This window comes from Peromyscus californicus, unplaced genomic scaffold (assembly GCF_007827085.1).
Source record: "Peromyscus californicus insignis strain IS unplaced genomic scaffold, ASM782708v3 Scaffold_19__1_contigs__length_69161282, whole genome shotgun sequence".
In the NCBI taxonomy this organism is placed as follows: Eukaryota; Metazoa; Chordata; class Mammalia; order Rodentia; family Cricetidae; genus Peromyscus; species Peromyscus californicus.
In genome coordinates, this window is record NW_026294491.1 from 27,195,292 (window position 1) to 27,220,361 (window position 25,070).

The window sequence follows — 25,070 nt, forward strand, 5'->3', positions numbered from 1 at the left end:
GTGACCTGGGTGGACTTCAGTTTCTGGGTTTGAAGAACTATGTTGTCCCCATGGAAGGACAGCTCCTTCATGTTCTCTATTTCTTTCTTACAATAAAACACCTCATTTATGGTAAAATGAGGTGCTGGGAATAGCATTCTAATTTAAAAACCTAAAAAGATGAATTACTAAAACTATAACTCGTGATCTCCTAAATATATAATAATTATGTCCTGAAATTCCAACCCCAATACAGAATATTTATAGGAGAGTTGAAAGTTTATCAATAAAAACAAATTCATAAGATGCTTAAGAACATTGGCTGCTCTTGCAGAGGACCTGGGTTCGATTCCCAGCACTCACATGGTGGCTCACAACTGTCTGTAACTCCAGTTCCAGGGGATCGGATGGCCTCTTCTGACCTCCTCAGGCACCAGACATGCATGTGGTGTGTAGACATACATGCAAGTAAAACATTCATACGTATGAAGTAAAATAAAACAATTTAAAAAATTGCCAGCATGCATGTAAGTGGTTCAATGGCTGGACTGAACAATAAGCAAAACTGAATTTTGGTCACAGATGCCCTGAACATTGGTATCCTGTGCCTTTGGTTAGGTAACACAATAGGAAACGGTATCAAATTATACCATACTCTTACTTTGCAGGTGCTCAATAAATTTTATTGAAATAAATATCATAAACTACAAAGATAAATGTTATCTGCGGTTGAATATGGCTCCTTGATATTCCAGTTAACTCCCGACTTGACAAGATGATCAGCGAAGAGTTCTTTTTCTTTCTCAAAGCGGTTGCAACGGACAGTTCCTTCTTTTTCTCTTTAATTACCATGTGGGGAGACTGACAATTCTGGTTCAACTTAATGAAATTAGGAAGAAAGGAAGTAGGAATTTCGGGTCAGAGAGCAGAAATGCTTCTCTACATGGTCAATGATGACTATTTCAGACTTTGGGACCTTTTACTCTCTGCCATACCTCTCTTTCTCTGACGTCACAGGGTGAGAGCAGCTTTAAACAAATAGAAACAAACATAAAAAAGTGACCGTGGCTGTGCTCTCAATGGCCACACAAAACAGCGGGCCTTGGACTGAAGCTGGCCTGTGTGACTTTGTTGGTCCAGATTGGTGGCCTTCTCAGGGCAACAGGACACCTGCAGAGTGTCATAGGTGGCCCAGGAACAGCAAACAGAGTCTTGGCTGCCTCCATTTAGAGGGTCCACACGAACTCCTAATCCATGGTCAGTACTGAGGGCCACAATTTAGGGACTGGCCCGTCACTCCCTGTCAGCTGCAAGCATGTCTTCTAGCCCTAACCAGACACATCTCAGATCTTCAAACGACTCTCACGCAGCTACGAGTCTGAGCATACCAACCAGGGCAGACCAAACATACCACCTGAGGCAGGCTACTGGAGGGAGAAATGGAACCTCGGGGACCTATTCCAGCCCACCTTTATCCGCCAGGCCTCCGCTCTCCCACCTGTTGTCTCTCGAGCCCCCGGGAGAATCCTCATTGGCAGAACTTACCAGGCCAGATTCTGTTCTCGTTAAGCGAAATAGAACTATCGGTGAGAACGGAATTCATTCATCTCTCTTCATGTTTTCTAAAAAGTGCACTTTATTAAATGTGAGGTGCTCACTGGCAACTGAAACATGGGCCAGAGGAAAGTCATTGTCTCCCAAATGTTTGGGCTCCCCCAGATTTCGCTTGTGACTATCGTGATCGGATCTAGGAATGGCGCGGTATCTGCTTGCTGTTCTGAGAACTGAATTTCCAGGCTCATGAGTCTTGACTGGGAGACCAGTGTTAGAGTGGACAGTCTTCAGCCTCTGCATCTCTTTTTTCTTAACTTTCCTCAAAGGACAAGGCTTGCTATCTCCCTTCTCCAGCCCACAGTCTCCAAAGGGTTGGAAGAAAGGATGGCCCTTCCGTCCACCGCCATCTCTGAAGTGGAGCCGTGGTGTCACTCAAAGCCTGAAAGATTTGCGTCTTCATAACTCTTCTTTCTCCTCCTCTGCACAGATGCAAGCTGCCCGCTGACTGTTCATAAAGGGTCGGCAGCCCAGGGTCCACACGGTGTTGAACACGGTGTCGGCCAGAGAATCACAGGCTGCTTGAAAAAGACGAACAGAGACAGAAGGTCAGCAGACGTCACCCCGTAGCATGTGAGGCAGCACATTTCCTGGGTGATCCCCAGAGGATGACAGACAGAACACAGAATTGAGAGGACCAGCATACCTTTAGGAGAGGCACTTTCAGAAAAGCCCCTCTTCGGTCCTCACATGTGTGGTACCCCTGGGGAAAGTCATTGAAATCCCACACCATCGTGATTTTAGAATACTCACTCAGACTATACTACTTTGTTTCCCATAGCTTGCCCTGCTCAAGTGTGGGGTACACAATCATTTGCAGCTTGAAGAATATGTGTATGAGAGATAGGCTCATTCTCTTGGGTGCCAGAGATAAACAGAAAACAATACATCATCCCCCATCTCGAGGATCTCATAGTTTGGGCCAAGAGGAGGAGCAGGCAAACAGGACAGCGGCTAATTATACTCCACTATGAAGACAGTAACCATAAGGTGGCTGGGAACTCGCTGAAAGGTTCCTGTCCCTTGGGAGAAGAGGCTCTGAGGGAAGGCATCCCAGGGAAAGACCTCTGGCTCACTAGTATAAGGGACACCATGACATGCCAGGAAATTTAGACAAGTTAGAGGAAATGGAAATTCCATGCTGAACTGACTCAATAAAATAGAAAATGGAAATAGTGCTAGTCCCCCCAAAATACACCTCTCAAGGAAATCCATTTCCCTATGTAGACCAGGCTGGCCTCGAACTCAGAGATCCACCTGGCTCTGTCTCCAGAGCTGGGGTTGAAGGTGTGCACCACTCCTGACTCCAGCTTTTTTTTTTTGCTAGATATTTAAAGAACTAACAGCCATCCCTTCTAAATGCTTCCAGAAATTAGGATTATGTCTTTCATTTTATGAGGTCAGTATTATGTTGATAACAAAAATCAGATAAACCAGAGGAATTATAAACCACTCACAGGTATTTCTCGTGACTAAACGTAACATCTTCAATGGATACCAGTCAACAAGACTCAGAAACACATAAGGGGACTCACACCATGCCCACGTTGCGCTTATCCTAAGAATGCAAGCTGGTTTAACACACTAAAATCAGTACAGCCTATGACCGACCAATAGAATAAAAGCCATAAGCCACATTCTGCAGAAAGACTCCAACCCCTTTCCATGATAGAAACGCTCAACAACCCAGGAGGATGACTTCCACACCTGCCAGGGGTCACCTAGGAAGATGCAGGGCCAGTCTCGTGCTCAGAGCTAAGCTGATTCCTCTTCCCTGCAGGACAGGGAGAAGATGCAAGGATATGAAGTCCTAACACTCCTGTGGGGCAATTAAAGTTCTAGCCAGAAAGGCATTCAAATTACAGTGGGAAAGGATGTGCTGGTGACAACTTATGTAAAGACTCAGAGATGCACTGAAAATCTATCAGAACTAATCAATTAACTCAGCCAGATCGCAGGATAAATCAATAGGCAGAAACCAACCGATTGTCTTTCTGTATAGCATCAATAAATCATCTGTCAAGAAAATTAAAAGGGCAGGAGAAAGGGCCCAGTGGGTAAAAGCCCCTGCCTGACATAGCCTGAGTTTGTCCCTGGAGCCCATGTGAAAAAGCTGGAGTCAGGAGTGGTGCACACCTTCAACCCCAGCTCTGGAGACAGAGCCAGGTGGATCTCTGAGTTCGAGGCCAGCCTGGTCTACATAGCGAGTTCCAGTCCAGCCAGGGCTGCCCAGTGAGACCCTGTCTGTAGCAAACACCAGCAGAAACAACAGCTGGAGCAGTGGCTTATGGCATCATTTCAGCTTTCCTAGAACGAGGTGAGAGGCAGGCGCAGGAGAATCACCGGGGACACCGACACTAGGAAGTTGTCCCGAGACCTTCACATGGTCTTTGTGATGAACACACATGTGAAAAGTAAGACCAAGACTGAAGAGATGGCTCAGCGGTTAAGAGCACTAACTGCTCTTCCAGAGGACCTGGGTTCAGTTCCCAACACCCACATGGCAGCTCACAACTGTCTGTAACTCCAAGATCTGACACCCTCAAACAGACATACATGCAGGCAAAACACCAACAGCATAAAATAAAAATAAATTAGATAAAACAAATTAAAATTTTTAAAAGAAAATGAAGAAAACAGTTCCATTTACTGTAACATCACAAAGGAATTACCAAACAAAGTGCAAGACCTATACTATGAACGTGGTAACACTGTGGGAAGAAATGAATGAAGAGATAAGCAAATAGAAAGACATTCATATTCTTGTACTGGAAAATATAATTTTGTAAAATTGTCAATATTGGAATTTATCCACAGACTCAAACAAAGCTCTGAGAATGACACCTGCCATTGCTTGCAGAAATTAACAAACCAATCCTGAAAATCCATAGAAATGACCAGAATCTAGTGTCTGGAGAGATCTAGATGAAGAGCAAATCAAGCACACATCTTATCTTCCAGATTCACTGCGACGCTGTGGAGCTAGGGACAGGGCTGTCCCAACTCCTGCTGGAGCAGGTCAGTGGAATAGAATCAGGTCAAAAGTCGCCAGACCACTGTTTACAGTTTAATGTGAGTAAGAATGGTATTTCCTACAACAGTACTAAATCAGCTGGATACCCACACAATGAAAGTGGACCCCATTCTCACACCATCTACAAATGATCTGCAAAACGGATCACAACCCTATACCAAAAGCTAAGATAATAAAAGTCTTAGAAGAAAAGACCAGTAGGTACTTTTGACCTTGGGCAAGTAAAAGCCTTATTACCACATAAGACAGCAAAAACACCATTGATGAAAATTAATAAATTGAACTTACTCAAAATTCAAACTTGCTGGGCCTCAGAATAATAACACTGAGTAGAAGCTGCTGTGGTGGTGTCCACCTGTATCTCCAGACCAAGGAGACTGAGGCAGGAGGATCTGGGAGTTTGACATCATCCTGGGCTACATGGAGACCCTGTCTCGAAGTGGGCCAGTGAATACTTGTAAATCATTCATCTGACAAAGGACAAGAAACAAAGAGCTCTCTGGACTCAATGTCAAAAGCAAATAAAAAAGCCAGGCGGTGGTGGTGCACGCCTTTAGTCCCAGCACTCGGGAGGCAGAGGCAGGTGGATCTTGGTGAGTTCGAGACCAGCCTAGTCTACAAAGTGAGTTCCAGGAGAGCCAGGACTGTTACACAGAGAAATGTTGTCTCGGAAAAAAAAAAAAAAAAAAAAAAAAAAAAAAAAAAGCAAATAAAAAAGGTAATGAACCTAGATAGACATATCTCATAAGCACGTATATGTTCAACATCATCAGTTGTCAGGGAGATACTCAAGAATCTGTGACAAAAATGATAATGAATGTTGACAAGGATGTGAAGAAACTGGAGGTTTGGGGGGATATAATATGGTGCAGCTGTTTAGGAAGACAATTTTTCAGGTTATCCAACAGTTCAACATATATTAACCATATAATCCATCAATTTCTTATATATATATGTATATGCATATATGTGTAAAAGAATGAAAACATGGTTCCTGCAGATATTCATATGTCCGTGTTCATGGTAGCAGCATTAATGCCAAAGCCAGCCCAAATATCAATCAATGGACAGATAAAGATGACATGGGAAGACACACAGTGGACTATTATTCGGCAATAAAGAGGAATGACCTTCCAGTACGTTCTACAGCAGTGGTTCTCAATCTGTGGATCGAGACCCCTTTGGGAGTCTAATGACCCTTTCATAGGGTTTGCCTAAGACCATTGGAAAACATGAATATTTATATTTCGATTCATAACAGCAGCAAAATTATAGTTACAAAGTAACAAAAATAGTTTTGTGGTTGGGGGGGGGGGTCACCACAATCTGAGGGACTGTATTAAAGGGTCGCAGCATTAGGAAGGTTGAGAACCACTGCTACACAGCATAGATAAATGAAATAAAATGGTCAGAGAGATCCATGTATTTTGATTCCACTATATAAAAAGTCTAGAATAGGCAAATCAATAGAGGTAGAAATTAGACTGATAGTTGCCTTGGGCTGAGCAAGAAGAGTTGGAGGGAAATGGCAATGAGATTTCTTTGGGAGATGATGAATATGGGGTTGAGCGTGCGACTCTGTAGACATATTCAACTAGTATTTAAAAGAGCTAAATCATACGTAAATCACATCTCAGATACACTGTCTGAGTACCACCAACGCATACTCAGAATGTTTCATGCAGAAGGAACTTAAGGGTGGAAAGCCTGGGCCTTCAACCCTGTTAGATTTCAGTGTGGGGGTCCAAAGGGAGATCTGGATGTCTGAATGATGCTAAGGAGGTCGCCTAGGGCCGACCTAGAAAGAGCTGTGCAAGCCGAACTCCAGAGTTTTATTTAGTCTATAGGGAAAAAAATTTTTTCAAGTGGCTTCAACTGTAGGCAGAGGCTGTCAGATTTAGGTGATATTGAAATGTAGTTGGTCCCAGGGGATGGCCCTCACTTGGAGAGAACATAAAAACGGAATTTACAGTAACCTGGCCAGTGGGAGAGCGATAAGATACTTAGGAAGGAAAAATCAATAGGACATTGGCCTAGAGCAGTCACCTGACCTGAACCTACACCAACAACAGTTCTTTCCTACCCTTTGTGGACACAGGATAGAGTTCTCCCTTTTACAAGGCCCAATTCATTACCCATATTCCCATATTCTAGACACGGTTCTATGAGCCACATCCAAGATTGTTCCCACAGTTGGTATCTCTGTGGGTCACAGGACCCTGGTTTTCAACCTTTCCCATCTGGGAGCTTTGAACATTAATACCAGGTTATCATGTTCTGGCGTCAGAAGTGGAGAGATTAAAACCTTTTGGACCGTAAATTAGGAAAAAGAAATTACAGAGTTGAAGCTGGGTGCTCAGTCGTTAGGCAGGGTTTAAAAATAATTATCCGGAAGCCCACAGAAAGCTGGAAACACACAGAAGAGGATTTTTAAAGTTCCCACCCAGAGTGAAAGCAAATATGAAAAGGGGCTTTAGCCAGACCACGTGGTCCTGTAGAGAGGGACTGCTGAGTGGAAAGTTATTTGACAGGGGTGTGGACGCTTTTTCTCCAGTCTTAAAGGAAAGGTTTTTATTCCGTGGAAGCGTTGCTGTGGCCTTTTCCAGCAGGGAAGGTGCCAGCAGTACGTGGACAGCAAGACCTTTCATGAAAGAGTGCCTGGACTCTCCCTCTGCCTTTCCAGCACGTTCTGACCATCTCTCCCCGTAAAGGGCGCCCTGGCTCCCAGTGTGGAGACAGGGGCGAAACTCCCTGCCACCGGGAAGTGTCCTTAAGAGCCCTACCTTCCACGTTGGAGACGAAGCCGAGGCTCCGCTTGAGGTCAGAGCAGATGGAGTGGAGACACCATCGGAATTTCGCATCACAGCGGTATTTGTTGGCACCGCAGGTGTCGTAGCAGACGTCCAGCTGGTTGCAGCACTTGGTCATCGCCGGGATGCCCAGGTCCATCTGGAAAAGTGAAGCAGGAGAGCGCCACGTTTAGACCCAGGACCTGAGGCAACCCTGCCCACCTCACTATGAACTAGCCACTTCTCAAGGGTGTGCCACGCATTAGATTCGTTCAGAAACACCAAGGACTTGGAAGAAGAAGCTCCGAGTCATTGGATGCTGAATTTTAATGTTGTTATTAGCTTCATACATGACTCTAGCCTATTTTTTTCATCTTTCCTTTTGTGAGATTAGTTATTTTCAAATCCACAGCCAGATGTGGTGTGAAAACAGAAACCAGAGGGGCGATCGAGATGATGGCAGAGTACCAGGAGATTCACGTGTGGTTCAAACTTTACGTTTGGGCCTGAGAGTCTGCTGAGGAAAAAGATTCTGTGACTACTCTGAACAATTCAGCCTCAAGTAACTGGGGCATGGCTGGCCTTTCAAGGACCTGTCCTCTCTAGCACTGTTTTAAGGTTGTATGTGAGTTGGGGAGAAAACCGAGGTGCAGGACGCTAAATGCCCAGCCACGAGAGGAATGACGTGATAGCACAGCATGGCACACACTAAGCATCCTGTAAACAGCTGTACCGACTGTGGCATACGATGGGAGAGCATCACACAGTTAGGACACAGGGATTGTGGGGACAGTGGAAGACTGAGAACGTCATGAGAAATGAGGTACATGGGCCTGGGATGTGACTCATCCAGGAGAGTGCTTGCCTAGCGTGCATGAAGCCTTGAGTTTTATACTCAGAACTGCATAAACCAGGCCTGGCAACCTGTATCCCAGCATTTGTGAGGCAGAGGCAGGAGGACCAGAAGTTTAAAGTCATCCTCGGCTACATTTCAAGCTTGAGGCTAGCCTGGACTACATAAGCCCCTGTCTTAAAAGGAGGAGGAGGCCGGGCGGTGGTGGCGCACGCCTTTAATCCCAGCACTCGGGAGGCAGAGCCAGGTGGATCTCTGTGAGTTCGAGGCCAGCCTGGTCTCCAAAGCGAGTTCCAGGAAAGGCGCAAAGCTACACAGAGAAACCCTGTCTCGAAAAACCAAAAAAAAAAAAAAAAAAAAAAAAAAGGAGGAGGAGGGCCGGGCAGTGGTGGCACACGCCTTTAATCCCAGCACTCAGGAGGCAGAGCCAGGCGGATCTCTGTGAGTTCGAGGCCAGCCTGGTCTACAGAGGGAGATCCAGGAAAGGCGCAAAGCTACACAGAGAAACCCTGTCTCGAAAAACCAAAAAAAAAAAGGAGGAGGAGGAAGAGGAGATGAAATAAAATTCAAGTAGACTTAGAGCAGAAAAAGAGAATGAGCAGGTTAACAAGTCAGTTTATTTAATGCGTCAAAGGTTTTAGCAGGAAACGTACATGCATATACATAGGCAGGCAAGCATGTGTGTGCATGGAAGAAGCTTTGCCGACCTTAGAGTCAGTCTGGTTCACTGGCAGTACCTGAAGCACCAAGTTTGAGTCTCAGCACCACATAACAAAACTTATTTGCCAAATTGATAAATAGCTTTGCCTGAGCAAGGAGGAGATAGTTTTAAAAAATAAAAACATGGGTATGTGCACACTCAGTGGTGCGTGAGCTCATTCAGTGATGCATGAGCCCATTCAGTGGTGCATGAGAGCGTTCAGTGATGCATCATTCAGCAATGCATAAGTGCATTCAGTGATGCATGAGTGCATTCAGTGATGCATGAGAGCATTCAGTGATGCATGAGCCCATTTAGTGATGCATGAGAGCATTCAGTGGTGCATGAGAGCATTCAGTGGTGTATGAGAGCATTCAGTGATGCATGAGCCCATTCAGTGGTGTGTGAGCTCATTCAGTGATGCATGAGCCCATTCAGTGGTGCATGAGAGCATTCAGTGATGCATCATTCAGTGATGCATAAGTGCATTCAGTGATGCATGAGAGCACTCAGTGGTGCAGGAGAGCACTCAGTGGTGCAGGAGATCACAGAGCAAGTGAGCTTAGTACTGGAGAGGGCATCTTAGACACCTTTGCAGTTTTCTGATAATCCGGGCTTGGTTTCTTGCTTGCTAGTTTTTCCAAACAGGTTCTTATGTAGCTCAGGCTGGCCCCAAACTCATTATGGCCTTGAGTGAATCCTGCCTCCACACCTGGCTTTGGAAGCTGGGATGTGGATGGGAGATGGTGAAATCCGCTTTCAGGGCACAGGAGAGGAGTGTCATCAGTGATTAGAGAGCCTCTCCACCTAGGGCCTTTCAGGTCCTCTTACTAATCCAAGGCCACCTGACACAACAAGGACTCCACTGTTTAAAATGCCCTGAAGCAAAGCAAAACAACAACAAAATCACATTAAAGACAGCCAGCTCTTTAGATGGGACACAGACTGGGTACAGTCTTGATAGGTAGTCTGATGCCTGAGGCAAAGGATTTTGTCTGGCCACACTACAGCAAGGCAGCTGCCCATAGCTGAAGTGTAATGACCACCACTCCACTGGATTGGATGGGAGATTCCTGAACTACTTCTAAATAGTGTGAATCCATTTGTTGGTTTGTTGGTTTGTTTTTTTTAGATGGTTTCACTGTGTAGCTCTGGCTGGCCTTGAACTCACAAAGATCCACCCCCTTCTAACCCTTGAGTGCTGGCATTAAAGGCATGCACCACCTCTGTACTGCATTAACTGGTTGACTGATTGATTGATTGATTGATTGATTGATTTATTGATTGATTGATTTTGGCAGCAATAGGGACTGAACTCAAGGCCTTGCACATGCAGGTAAGTGTTCAACCACTGAGCTACATCCTCAGTCCCTGTGCATCCCCTTCTAGAATGACTAAACTCACAGCTGAAAATAGGTCATTTCTCTAATCCACTCAGTTGAGAGCATAGTCTTGCTCGTGGATATATACTTACTGCTGATGGAGAACAGGCTGGCCCCAGGCAGTGTAAGGGACAAGAACACTGTATAGAGAGACCCCTTCCTCCAAGACAGTTTTAGTTCCACATACTTAAAACATATCCAGCCAACGGCAGTCAAGCTTCTAACAAAACCAGTGTGTGAGTACGTATTTCTGACAGATGCATGAAAATTGCCCAGAGGATAGAAGACCTTTCTGCAGTTGGTGTGGAAGTGCCAATAGCTGAGCAACAGGTCAGTTAGAAGCAGGCCGCTTAGACAGCAACTGCCCAGTGAAATTCTTGAATCAGCTAAAAATTGAGGCTTAGCTGTATTAAGATCCAATTCAGGGGGCTGGGGAGGTGCCTCAGAGGTTAGGAGCACTGACTGAGCTTCCAGAGGATCAGCATTGACATGGTACCCCGAAACAATCAGTGACTCCAGTCCCAGAGGATCTCACGCCCTCTTCTGGCCGCCATAGGCACTGCAGGCATATAGTGCACAGACATACATGCAGGCAAAAACATCCATACACATAAAATACCATTTCAATATCTATTATTTGATATATAAAACATATATGAAAAATATTTTTTAAAAAGAGACTATTCAGGGCCTGAGATGGATGTCAGTAGGTACTTGCCAAGCAAACATGAAGACCTGATAGTTCAACTCTAAGTGCCCACTTAAAAGTTGGCAGCCTGTAGCCCATCCAGGGAAGGTGAGATAAGAGGATCGAGGGCCAGGCAGTCTAGCTAAATTGGTAAGATCTAGATTCAGTGAGAGACTCTGCTCAGAAAATGAGGAGGATCTGAGGAGAGGGTTCAGTCACTAAAGAGCCTGCTGTGTGAGTGAGTGGGCCGGGGTTCTGACCCCAGCACACACACACAAAAGCCAAGCATGGTAGCCCCCCTGTCACCCCAGTGCTGTGGAGACAGCCGGATCCCTGAAGCTGACTGGCCAGCTGGCCTAGCCAAGTGATGAGCTTCAGGTTCAACACGAGACCCCATCTCTAAATAAACAAACAAATAATAAAAATAAGGTAGAGGGGAGGCAAGATGGCTCCGTGGGTAAAAGCACCTGGCGCCAAGCCTGAAGACTTGAGTTCAATCACCAGGATCCACAGAGTGGAAGGAGAAAACTCTGGTAAGTTGCCCTCTAGGGGCGTGTGCACACACACACACACACACACACACACACACACACACACACACACACACACACAAATAAACAAACAAATTAAAAAAAAAAACAAGTTGGAGATCAATTGAAGGAAACATCAAGTGTCAACCTCTGGCTTCCACACACACATGCACACACGTGCATAAGTATTTGAATGCGCATGTGCTCATAGACACCCCCCCCCCCCACACACACACACACGACATAATGCAAACACACATACACAGGACACAATTCAATATCATAATTGATGTACCTGTAGCTACATTTTATATGAAACCTCTCTTCTAAAGGGCAGGTCAAAAGCAACCTATGAAAGTCTCTTTCTCTTTCTGTGTGTGTGTGTGTGTGTGCGTGCGTGCGTGCGTGCGTGCGTGCGCCCGCCCATGTGATCTTTTGAATGGAGGCCAGAGGACAACATTAGCTATTATTTCCCAGGTGCCAATTCATGTGTTTTTTGTTAGCTTGTTTGTTTTTTTTTTTAAGTCAAGAACTTTCCAAACAGATCAGTTTGCTGCCTAGGGAGCCCTAGGCACCTGGCTGTCTTCACCCCACAGTGCTGGCATTACAAGCAAGTGTCACCATGACCAGACTTTTTAATGTGGGATCTGGGGACCGAACTCAGGTTCTCTTGGTTGCAAGGCAAGCGCTTGCTGACTGAGCTATCACCCAACCCAACCCCTAACTTTTGAGACAGAGTCTCGTGTAGCCCAGGCTGGCCTCAGATTCACTGTGTAGTCAAAGATGACCTTGAACTTCTGAACCTCCTGTTTCAACCTCTGGAATGCCGGAATTACAGGCATGGACCACTACACCTCGCTTATGTGGCACTACCTAAGGGCTTCATGCATCTGGGGCAAGCACTCTACAAAACCCAGACCCTCCCAAGAAACCTTCAAGGAGATCAAGTCATCTCTCGCTCCTAGAAGAAGCTGACAGTCTGAGAAAGGGTCAATGGTGTGCTAACAAATCTCAGCAAACAGCACCTGTGTCAGACTCCAGACTCTGTTGATCTGATACTTTGAACAGGAAGTCAGCCTGCAGAAGTCAGCCAATATAGCAATCAGTTCTTTCTGGCCAGTACCAGCCGCTCCAGTCCATCGCTGGAATGAATTACTAGCTTAAATAAGTCAACATCATCTAGTCATCTTTACATTGTATCTTGATGCCATAAATCGTAGCCAATGCTTATAGAGGTGATTTTGAAGTTCAATTATACCAGAAGCTTAGCAGAGGGACAGCAGTCTGAAAGAAAGAACTCAAGTGTCTGCCTTGAAAATCCTCTCCCTTCCCCTAGTCTTGTTTAAAATACCAAATCACACTGCTTAAGTGGATTCCATAAATGATCGCTTCCATCAGTGATTATAGCTCTTGGATTGCTCGCACTCAAAAACACATCAATCAAGAAGGTAATAATAGTGGTACATACACTTCCTGGTACCTTGATGCCCAGGAAATAGGAACCGCAACCATTGGGCTCCTGAGGTTTGTAGCCAGGTCTGGGCATCGGCGCCTTTCCTAGCAGGAAGAAAAGAGACAAGTAGAAGAATATTCAGAAGTCAAACATTTGACATTCATTCATCAAACAAAAATTTCCTAAAAGCGCATTCCATTTTTCCTTTAAATATCACTATCCCCCATAAGATATTCACATTAGATTGGTAGTGAGGAGGAGGTCACCAAAAATTCCACTTTACCCTTTTACAAACTGAACTATCTTACCCTTTTACAAACTGAACTATCTCCTCCAGACAGTGTGGGGCCACACCCCACAATTCAGAGCAGCACAGTCTGGTCACACACACGGACAAAATCAGTGTCATGCTTTGCCATCAAAGAGATTGACTCTTCACTGAAGGAAGCTTAGGGAGTCTTGGCAGGTGCAGACCAAGCATCACTGACCACAGAACAAAACAAACACCTGGTGTTCAGAAACTCGGAGGAGACAGTCTGGATGCTTTGACTTGTTCATGGAGCTTGAGAATCATTTTAAGATCTTGCAAATGTGTCAAAGGAGTTAGTTCAGTTGTACTGGGGGCGGGGAGGAGTCATCACATAACCTTGACCTGACTGCTTCCTGTTGTGACAGAGCAGGAGGAACCTCTGCCACACACTCCTGTCTCCATGAGCTCGGCCATGCCTTCCTTGCCACAGGGAACTACCGATCCCTCTGAGACCGTGAGCCAAGATAAGTCCTCCCGGTTTGAATTGCTTCTCTCGGGTGTGTATGGCAGAGATGAGCCGTACTGGAGGAGTAGGATTTCTGGGTCGTGTGATGACCCTGTGTTTAATTTTTTGAGGACCCCATACACACACTGTTTTCCCTAACAGCAGTACTATCCTTCATCCTAAGTAGCAATGCTCAATAGTTCCAACCTCCCCACATCCTTGTTCTTCACTACAGGGAACCTAGAAGGGGGATCTCTCCTTTTCCTGCTTCCTGGAGCAGAAGACTTGGGTGCCACACATTCCTGGGAAACTTGCAGTTGCTGTATACATACTTTCTTTGCCCCACTCACCTTCTTTTTTTCCTCCTGGGCTATGTATTTCCTTTCTAGCCTTCATATATCTCCATACATACTAATCTCCCTTTCATATTTTACTTTTCTTTTTCTCTCTCCTGAATTCTGGCATGCCTTATCAAATATATTTTCTGGGTCTAATTTAAAATACTGAATTATGTTGTTCCATTTACTAATTTTCTTTAGACGGACTAATCTGTTTAATTGACCCATTGAAGTTTTTCTTTCACAAGTGATATTTTTCATTTGAATTCTATTGATTCCTTCCTCCAGGCTTGAGCATTCACTTTTCATTAGGTTTTTGTTTGTAAAACTATACTTTCTGTTTATTCAGTAATTTGAAATATTACATTATGACTTCTACTCCTTGGGGATGCTGATTCTCAGTTTGTTTTGGTTATGTTTTGGCTTTGGTTTGGGTTTGATTTTTTTGGTTTTTTTGTTTTTTGTTTTGTTTTGTTTTTTGAGCCAGGGTCTCACTATATATGACCCAGGCCAGGCTGGCCTTGAACCCAGAATCCTTTTGCCTTAACCTCCTGAATGCTGGGACCACAGGCATGTGCCACCATTGATGGCTAATTGTCACATTTTAAATGCTGATTGACTTTTTCCCATGATAGATTATTGATATGGAATGTAATTTTTTTAGTAAGAACTATTTAAAACAAAAAGATTTATTTTAGGGCAAGAGAGATGCTCAGACTACAAGAGAGATGCACAGACTGCTCTTGCAGAGAACTCAGGTTTGGTTCCCAGCACCCAAATCGTGTGACTTCCAACAATCTGTAACTCTAGCTCCAGGGGATTCAACACCCTCTGCTGGCCTCCACAGGCACTACATTCAAGTGCACATACCTCACAAATACACATACATATAATTTTTTTAAAAAATGAAAAAAATTAAAACATTTCTTTTGTTTTTAATTATGTGTATGTGTGTGGCTCTGTGAAGGGGTATGTGCACGTGCATGCTGATGTCTGTGGAGACCAGATGTTTGGGACATGCTGGGAGCTGGAGATACAGGCAGGTAAGGGTACCATTGACTACTGAGCCATATCCCCGCCCCCTCAGTTCTTGTGTCCTGGGTGTATAGCTACAGATCAGCCATCAATCGCTTTTGGTGGCAATTGTTCTAGAACTGTAGCAGGGCCTCGAGTACTGTAAGAGTGTGCTCTGCCACTGATCTATGCTCCATCCCTCCACAAATGGTTTTACCATGACCACGAAAGTCTCAAGCTAGTTAAATCCTTACAGTCACTGTTCAGCTCGGGGCTCCTCAGGCTGCAGTTAAATACTGGGTGAACAGTGATCATTTCCTGTGTATGAAGTGTGCTTGGGTTGGAAATGTTTCAGGTAGACACTCTTCACCTTCATCACTAAGTAGATGGAAGCATCTAGATTCTTCCTTGTAATATTGGGGTGGAGACTATGTAATCTCTTTGCACATGTGGGTGAGTTCATGTGTGTATGTGTGTGGTATATGCATGTGAGGTGTATGGAATGTGTGGTGTGTGTGTGTGGTGTGTGTTTGGTGTGCTGTGTGTGGTGTTGTGGGTGGAGCGTGTGGTATGTAATGTGGTGTGTGTGGTGTGCAGAGTGGTGTGTAGTGTGGTATGTATGTGTGGTGGTGTGTGTGGTGAGGTATATATGTGTGGGTGTGTGTTATCATGTGAGAGGAGGTGCCTGTAATTCACCCGTGTGGAATTAGAAGCACACACCGCCAGGCCCGGGTGTGTGCCTCTGGCCCCGGTGCTTTCGCACACGTGCTGGGATCTGAACTCGGGTCTTCGTAACCAGGTGTTCACGCTTGTACGGCAGCACTTAGGGGATGGCACTGCCTCCCACGCTCTGAGATTGTGAACAACTTCTGTGGAAATGAAGACACTCAAGTCCTTGCAGCTGTTCAGGTTCTTCAGGTGCAGGCTACCTGTCCTCCTTCTGACACTAGACAGCCCTGACCTCGGTCCCAAGTTCCTGTCTGCTCTCAGGTCCAAGCCCGGGATCCCCCAACGTCTGCTTCTGCCCGCCATTATCTTCTCATGTTCTCTTCCTTCCTTCCTTCCTTCCTTCCTTTCTTTCTTTCTTTCTTTCTTTTTTTAGATTTATTTATTCTGTATACAGTGTTTTGCCTGCATGTATGCCTTCACACCAGAAGAGGGCACCAGATCTCATTCTGGGAATTGAACTCAGGACCTCTGGAAGAGCAATCAATGCTCTTAACCTCTGAGCCATCTCTCCAGCCCTCTCTTCATTTCCGAAGATCTCTCTCTCTCTGTCTCTCTCTGTCTCTCTCTCTCTCTGTCTCTCTCTCTCTCTCTCTCTCTCTCTCTCTCTCTCTCTCTCTCTCTCTCTCTCTCTATTTATTATATATACAGTGTTCTGCCTGCACGCCAGAAGAGGGCACCAGATTTCATTGCAGATGTTTCTGAGCCACCATGTGGTTGCTGGGAATTGAACTCAGGACCTCTGGAAGAGCAGTCAGTGTCCTTAACCACTGAGCCATTTCTCCAGTCCCTGAAGATTTCTCTTACCATTCTGCCATGTATGTGTGTATGTGTGTGTGTATGTGAGAGAGAGAGAGAGAGAGAGAGAGAGAGAGAGAGAGAGAGAGAGAGAGAGAGAGAGAGAATGAGAGCAAGAGACAGGCAGACAGACAGACACACAGAGAGGTGTATGTGTGTGAGAGAGGGTGGTATGAGACAGAGACAGAGACAGAAAGAGAGACAGAGAGAGTGTGAGAGTGTTGTATGTATGTGTGAGCATGAGTATGTGTGGGGGTGGGTGAGAGAGGGTAGAGTGTGTGTGTGTGTGTGTGTGTGTGTGTGTGTGTGTGTGTGTGTGTGAATATGTGTGGGTGGCTGAGAGAGGGTGGTGTGTGTGTGTGTGTGTGTGTGTGTGTGTGTGTGTGTGTGAGCATGAGTGAATATGTGTGGGTGGGTGAGAGAGGGTAGTGTGTGTGTGTGTGTGTGTGTGTGTGTATCACAATGGGGAACAGAGTCTGATATCACTAATTGAGTCACATGGGCAAACAATTGAACTGTGTGATATAATTCAATGTGGTTGTCTCCTAAGATTAGGGGTCTTTTACCTGTTCTTCAGATTGTCCTTTTTCAAGTGTTCTACACAAGTTACCTTTTTGTATATCAGAGAAAACTTAAAGAGACTAATGTCTGAATTCACAGACAATGCATTTTTTAAAATTTTCTTCTTAAATTGTTTCTTATTGTATGTGTGTGGGTGCTCTGCCTGCATGTATGTGTGTCTATATACCACATGTATGCCCCGTGTCCTTGGAGACCAGTTACAGATGATTGTGAACCATCCTGTGGGTCCTGGGAATTGAACCCTGGTCCTCTGGAAGAACAGCAAGTGCTGCTCTTAACCTCTGAGCCATCTCTCCAGCCCCCGAAGGCATCTTTTTAATGAGTGCTGGAGAAGGTGCTTGCTGCAGACGCTGGTCGTTTCCCAAGTCACCCCTGGTCTTTTTGCACTTAAGAAATCACAGAAGAAGCCGGGCGGTGGTGGCGCACGCCTTTAATCCCAGCACTCGGGAGGCAGAGCCAGGTGGATATCTGTGAGTTCGAGGCCAGCCTGGTCTCCAAAGCGAGTTCCAGGAAAGGCGCAAAGCTACACAGAGAAACCCTGTCTCGAAAAACCAAAAAAAAAAAAAAAAAAAAGAAATCACAGAAGAGAAATCTCGGTGTCAGTTTGAAAGATGATGGACCGGCCATCCTGCCTGCAGTCCTGGTGACGCAGGGTTGAGTATGAACTGCAGGAAGCTGCTTCGGAGAGAGGGTTTTATTGGAAATGACAGCTAAATCTAGGCAGAGATAAACACACCCTAGCCCCGAGCTGTGCTTTCTGGCTTGATGCTCTGAGCCTAGGCATCAGCAACAAGCTACATTGACATGGAGATTCATTTCCTGGTGTGGTTGACAAGTTGAAACTCTAGTTCTTTGGCAAATGGTAACTCCACTGGCTGCCAGCCTTTTGTAACCTGCCAACTAGGAATGGGCTTCATCTATTTTAATGATCGGAGGCGGGAATCAAAACAAGAATAATATTTTATAACGTGTGAAAATGATATGAAATTCAAATTTTAGTGCCCATAAAGAAGTTTTATTGGGCACAGCCACACTCATTTATTATGCATCAGCTGTGGCTGTTTCCACGGGAAAAGAAATCAGAGAATATTGCTACGGTCTTGAACTGAGGATGCTTTTCTAATCAAGATGCAAAAGTCAGAGGCCATAAAGAGCTTGACAAGTTTGATCTCATAAAACGCCAAACCTTCTAAACAAAGTTGACATCATAAAACACTTGAGAGACTTCGGGAGGGAGGTTCAGGGAAGAGTGAGCCCCGACACGCAACAATGCCGCCTCCAGCCACGAGTCCTGTGCTCTTGGCCAACATTTCTCCTCTCTCATTTTGGTCAATAAAAAGACTGGGAGAAAGGTATATCACAGATAACAGAATGTCGCTTGTGGAGGGTGAGACTGTCCTCACAACGCTGCTTCCCCCGAGGGGCCGGTGAGGGCACTGTGCACATACTCCTGGCAACCTCCAGGAGTGCCCAAATGAGCATCGAATTGATGGGAGGCAGCAAAATAGTGTCCATTCCATCAACACATAGACTTTGCATGTCAAGCACCAAAATAGATTAAGTTGCTTCCTGATTCAACTTGTCTTGGTCTACCTAGTCCCATATCTGTTTAACTACCCAGAGCCCCAAATCCTCTTTGCTGAAGAGGGACCACCTTCTTCAGCAAACTGGGAGACCCATCACCCCAGCACCGAGACAACCTGTTGGCTCCTAAATCTGTGGGTGTTTTTCTTTTCACGGGCTTCTGAGAATCCAGTGAAGGCTGTAAGAAAGTCCTTTGCGAGGAAAGTAGGCAAACTCACAAGTGTGTGGAGTTCTATGAAATTTCAGACAGATAAAACCATCTCTAGAAAACACAAAAATGGGAACGGGGCTCAGGTGGCAGAGTGCTTGCCCACCTGGATCCTTGGATTTGAGCACCAGTACTGAGTGAGTAAGCCTGGGCTTGTTGGCCTGTGTTTGTAATCTCAGTAGGAGATTGGAGGAGGTGGAGGCAAGGGGATCGAAGTTCAAGGTCATCCTTGGCTACATAGAAAGTTTGAAGCTAGCCTGGATTATAGGAGACACAAATATTTAAATAGGTAGAGATTTGCTAGCGTGAAAAGCTTTGGAACCGCAGCAGGAGTAATGACGGAGCAGAGACAACAGAGGAGCAGGGAGAATCGATTGGCACACTGTGCAGCTAATAAAGGGTTAACATCCAAAATACAGAGAGGAGCCAGAGCGTAAACACAACTTTAAAGTGGCTAAAAGCTGTTTCAAAAAAAAGAAAAGAAAAGAAAAGAGAGAGAGAGAGAGAGAGAGAGAAAGGAAGAAAGGAAGAAAGAAAGAGAGAGAGAAAGAGAAAGAAAAGAAAGAAAGAAAGAAAGAAAGAAAGAAAGAAAGAAAGAAAGAAAGAAAGAAAGAAAGAAAGAAAGAAAGAAAGCGTTTAAGAGAACTGGCTGCTCTCGAAGAGGACCTGGGTTCGAGTCCCTGCACTCACTTGGTTGTAACTCCAGTTCCAGGGACTCTGGTGTCCCCTTCTGGCCTTCACAGCCACCAGACACATGTATCACACACAGACATGCAAGCAAAACACCCGTACACATAAAATAAAATTAAAAAAAGAAAAAGTTTGAAGGCGGCAAACAAGTGATGGGCAGACCGGGAAACAGAAATGGAGACCACAGGAGATATCACCTTACACTTGCTAGAACAGCTCTTAGTGACAGACGGAAGTGGTGAGGGCGTAGCAAAAGGGAACTCGTTCCCCAATGGTGGGAATGTCATTGAGCATAGCCATTTGGAAAGCACTATGGAGGCTCCTCAGAAAACTAAAAACTAGGGGCTGGAGAGATGGCTCAGTGGTTAAGAGCACTGACTGCTTTTCCAGAGGACCTGGGTTCAATTCCCAGCACCCACATGACGGCGCACAACTGTCTGTAACTCTAATTCCAGGGGATCTGACACCCTCACATAGACATACATGCAGGCAAAAACAATAACACACGTAAAAATAAAAAAATTAAAGAAAAATTTTTTAAATTTAAAAAAGGAAAAGAAAACTAAAAACTAAGAACAGAACTGCTACACAGGCCAGCAACCCCACTTCTGGTATATATCCAACAGAATTGAAGAGAGCATGTGAAAAGAAGTCTTTTATGGGAGTAGATAAAGAAAACATGTGTACACAGTGGAGTGCTACTCCACCTTAAAGAGGAAACCCTATCATTCTGGAACTGGAAATCATTGCACCAGGTGGAATAAATCAGAAAAGCGCATACTCTATGATCTCAAATAAGAAAGGAAATAAGAAAGAAAAGTCAATTTCTTGGAAACAGGGTACAGAAAGCCTGAGAGGAGGGGTGATTGAGAAAAAGGAGATCTTGGTCTAGGGGCTCACAGAAGGAGTAAGTTTTAGTAATCTACTGTACAGAGATGATCACTGCTAATGACAATGTGTTGCATATTTCTATTATGATTTGAACCTAAAATGTTCCATGGGAACTGGGGAGATGCCTCAGTGGGTAAGGATGCTTGGTGTGCAGCATCAGGACCTGAGGGCAAATCTGTAGCATCTATGCAAAAAGCTGGGCACGACTGCTCATGCACCTGTAACCCCAAGGCTGTAAGAATTCAGAGACAGGATGGCTGTGACTTCCTGACTGCCAGCCTAGCTCCACATTCAGTGAGAGAACTGTCTCCAGGAACAAGGTGAAGCATGATCATTCGAAACACGGATGTCCTCCTCTGGCCTCCATGCATATATATGAGTATGTACACACACACACACACACACACACACACACACACACACACACACACACACACACTGCTCCCCACGGGTTCAGGTTTTGAGTGTCAGTTTTCTGGCTGATAATAGTGTCTGGGGAAGATGAGAGAGGGTCTGTGTGTCAGAAGTAGCTGTCCAGGATCAGGCCTTAGATACACCCAACCTGGCTATCTCTGATTCCCAACATTGCCTGGTGAATCAGCCTCCACTTCAAGCTCCCTCCACCCATACATAGTTCCTCCTCAGCCTTGCCTTCCTCCTTGATAAGCAGAGATCTCTGGAATCCTGAGGAGAAACATAAGCCCTTCTTCCCTTGGTTATTTTCAGCAAGCGTCTCCACACAGCTGTAGGCAAAGCAACACACCCTGAGCACCACAGAAAGAACAGACTTTTAACAGTCTCACGACAAATAGAAGGGAAGTTGGTAAGAGCCAGTGGATGTGATAATCAGCTGTTAAACCTTTCCACAATGGATCAAAGCATCAGGTTTTCTCCATAGATATCCACTATTATTTTTGTTGATTTAAAAAATTTTTTTAAAGATTGATGTTTAAGCATCCTTTCTGGGGGAGGTGGGCTGAGAGGGGACTTCAGGGGTCTCACTCTGTAGCCAGGCTGGCCTGGAACTCGAGCCTGTCCTGTCTCAGCCTCCCCAGTAGCCGAGATTGGATGGGGAGTCGGCTGGCCCTCGCCAGTCAGAGGCTGTCCAACCAAAATCGGCTGAAGTCTCTGGATGCCATTTTGCTAGAGAAGGAAGAACAGGGTTGGGTTCACAATTTGACAAGAGGCCCTGGCGTTGGATGTTTGCTAAACCTTGGGTATTATTGACAACCATCTGTGTTGATTCAAATGGCAGGTATTAACCCTTTGCTGCCTCTTCAGGGGAAACTAGGCGGCTTACTGCGGTGACCTGGCCTCTGCATTTATGCACCCAACTTTGGGTAAATATGAGGCTGAGGGGCCCAGGATTTGACTCCATGACGTTTTCATGCTGCGCTGAAGCACCGTTTTTTGCAGGTGCCTCAGTGACATTAAGCCTACTGAGAACAATGGTTTGGTTTAACCATTATCTCCTGGTTGGCCGCTCTTAGTAAGCAAGGACGCCATTTTTTCTCTCTCCAAAGATGAGGGCCAGAGGTGTAGGCCATGCAGCATGTACGTCCCAGCTATTCTGAGTGTCTCTGGCAAGCTAGTGCTGTCCGCTGAGAAAGTGTTTCCCAAGCCTGTTTCCCCCATAGGCTAAATAGACTTGGCATTTCCACCTGTGAGCCTCCTGCGGGGCATTTGCATAAACTAAATTCAGAGGCGTGTGCTGCGTGCTCGTGAAGAGCATTTCAAGGCCCAGGTGCAGCTCGGTGGTGGACCACACACTTGGCAAGTAGCCCTGAGTTAAAATTCCCAGCACCACATTACCAACAAGGCTTTTCACCTGCTGTGGGAGCGGCCAGACCCAGGCAGGGGCTCGGCTCCGACCTCTTTAGGAGAGCGAAGGCAAGCCGCCCAAGGTAGGCATGGGTGCCCAACCCAGTCCCCAGATCTGCCTCTGGTGTCTAGCTCTGGGATCCCTGGTGGGCAGCAGTGATGCCTGAGGCTACCGAGTGGGCCAGGGCTGGGACCCCTCCCTCAGGAGTGTCTAGGCAAATCGCTGCCAGTCAGAGGTCTGCGGCGGAAAGAGTCCTTTCGGGCTTCTAGGACTCGGAGGAGTTGTTTGACCGCAGGCAAAAATCTCCAAAATGGAACACCAGGTTCAATTTCCTTCCCTAAGAGCATCTCGGAGACCTCGAGGTCCCTCTCACCATGCCCTCCTGTTCCACACTGCTCTAACTACCTTCTCTTAAGGCCCAGCCTCCCAGCAAACTCATAAAGGGCCTCTGCGAAGACTCCCAGGAGGCTGAGTGGGGCTTGAGTTTCAGATCAATCATAATCGATCGGGAGATCGAGATCCCAAATGTCACCCCAGGCTCCTCGCAGGAATTTGTTGTCTGCCTGGATTTCCGATGTCACTACACCTGATTCGCTCAGTCTGGCAACCTGGCCTACCCGGTGTAGGACAGATGTGACCTGCTGCGCTGCCGGTGACCCAACCCCCGTCCCCCATCCCCCCCAGAGTAGGCACCCGGGGTACTCACCGTATCGGCACCGGTACTGACAGACTCCGTTCTTCCCTCCCAGCAGCTCCATGAAGGAATCCACGTAGCTGTTGACCGACTCGAAGCTGCCCCGCAGGTGCCGAAGGCCCCAGTCCGAGTAAGACTCCTCTCCCTTGGGGCTGGGGTCGCTCTGAGCCAGGCTGCCCGCCAGGCCAAGCCACAGGAGGAAGAAGCCGCAGGGCAGCTTCATCCTGCCCGCCAGTAGGACGCTGCGCTCGTCCCCCACCCCAGCCAGGGTCCCAGGAAGCCTGGGGACACACACAGCCCCGTGCCTGGGCTTATCGGAACAGTCAGCCTGTGTTCCCCAGAGGTGGACTTTAAACACAGCCATGGAGGCCGGGAGCAGATCCCAGCGATTAGAGAGGGCAAAGGTAAGACCGTGGGAGGGCCTGGATGAGGATGGCCCATGAGGGGACTTCCCGGTGGACCCCGAAGAGCTGGAGGGCATGATTTCACTCTGGGAATGGGGGAAGGGAGCCCCGGGATCCTCCTGCATACTTGCGCTCCCCAGGCTTCTTGACTACAGAGCTTGTCCCAAGATCCCAGCCACACCCCTAAGCCACTTCCTCCTCCACACCTGTCCCGGGGAGGCTCAGGAGGGTGTGTGCAAGGCTCAGGCAGCCTGACTTGGGGTCACCTTCACCAACAGACAGGTGTCTCAATGAGAGTTCAGGTTTTGAGCCCAGTTTCTGCCTGGGTCCCTCCTTGTCTCTAACTGAAATCCTTCCATCTGGTCAAGGTCCTGATATCCTCCCAGGGAATCCGCAGGCTACTCAGCGCTGTATCCTAAGATCCCCAGGCCTGCACGGTGGCCCCAGGTCTGTTCTGGGAACACTCAGCTCTCTGGTGGTGGTGTTTTTCCTTTGAGGCAGATAAAAAAAGTCCAGGCTATTATCAGAAAGCCTGTTGGAGATTCCAAGCTTGGAGACTGCTCACTGAAGTCCAGTGTTTGGGCATCACTCTGAGTGCTTTGCTCTTGGCCACGTGAGGAAATACCTATAAAATCACTCGTCTGGAAAACGACACCGTTGTGTACCAAGTAATCATTCGGCTGCTTTCTCAGACATCATGAAAGCTCTGTAGGAAATGTTAAACATATAACATCCTCAGTTTAGATAAAAGAATGTGTTCATCTAAAGACTTGATGTCCAGGAAGGGTAGTGGTTAAAATGGATCTCCAGTGTGCATTATTACTGTGTGAATTTTAAAAGAAGACGGTAATAATGCCACCCAGTATTTAAAGCACTTACACATTCTGAACTGGACAGTCTCTTGTCTGTCTCTATCCCTTTCCTGTCTCTCTATGGCTTTCTTCCTGTTTCTCCGTGTCTCCATCTCTCTCTCTCTCTTCCTTCCCCTCCCTCCCTCCACACATTCATACCTGTTCTAGGCAAGGTTCTTATCATTTCTATTTGAGGCATAACAAATCACGCACAGGTTAAATGACTTCATCACGTTGGGCGCGTGTCCAGTCAAGGCTGGATGAGGGCCAGTGATATAACTGATGAGATCATATCAAAACAAAACCGTGGAACTCCTTTTTTCCAAAAGTAAGGAAAACTGGGGGCATAGCTCAGTGGTGGGCCACATGCCTAGAGTGTACAGTGCCCTGAGTTCAATCTCCAGCTAACCAAAAAAGGAAAAGTGTCATTAAAAAATACGATAAATACAAAAGTTTTGGAAAACTTTTTAATAATTTTATTATTTTTAGTTACGTGTATTTGTGTGTGTGCGTGTGAGTACTGAAGCTGTGGAGGCCGGAGGATGTCCTGGAGCTGGAGGCTGAGTCACGTGACACAGGTGTCCGGAACTGAACTCAGGACTCTGGAAAAGCAGTGTGGGCTATTGGCTGCTAAACCTTGACTTTTTTTTCCCTTAAAAAAAGTCTGCTTGTTTGTAATTGCCATAATAATAGT

The 25,070-nt window shown here is 46.2% G+C and overlaps 1 protein-coding gene across 2 annotated transcripts; it reads right to left on the minus strand.

Moving 5' to 3' along the window:
* Positions 1-661: 661 nt before the first annotated feature.
* Positions 662-24,658, minus strand: Pla2g12b (phospholipase A2 group XIIB). Of its 2 annotated transcripts, none has more exons than XM_052744940.1 (4): positions 23,134-24,654; positions 13,035-13,123; positions 7,408-7,573; positions 662-2,111 (listed from the first exon to the last, which is right to left on the minus strand). In XM_052744940.1, exons 1-4 carry the CDS (start codon positions 23,648-23,650, stop codon positions 1,990-1,992), a joined length of 894 nt encoding a protein of 297 aa, XP_052600900.1. In that variant the 5' UTR covers positions 23,651-24,654; the 3' UTR covers positions 662-1,989. The 2 variants fall into 2 exon arrangements, with proteins under 2 accessions (XP_052600900.1, XP_052600901.1); XM_052744941.1 differs by having other exon boundaries at positions 1,980-2,108; positions 23,134-24,658.
* Between the last annotated feature and the right edge of the window lie 412 nt (positions 24,659-25,070).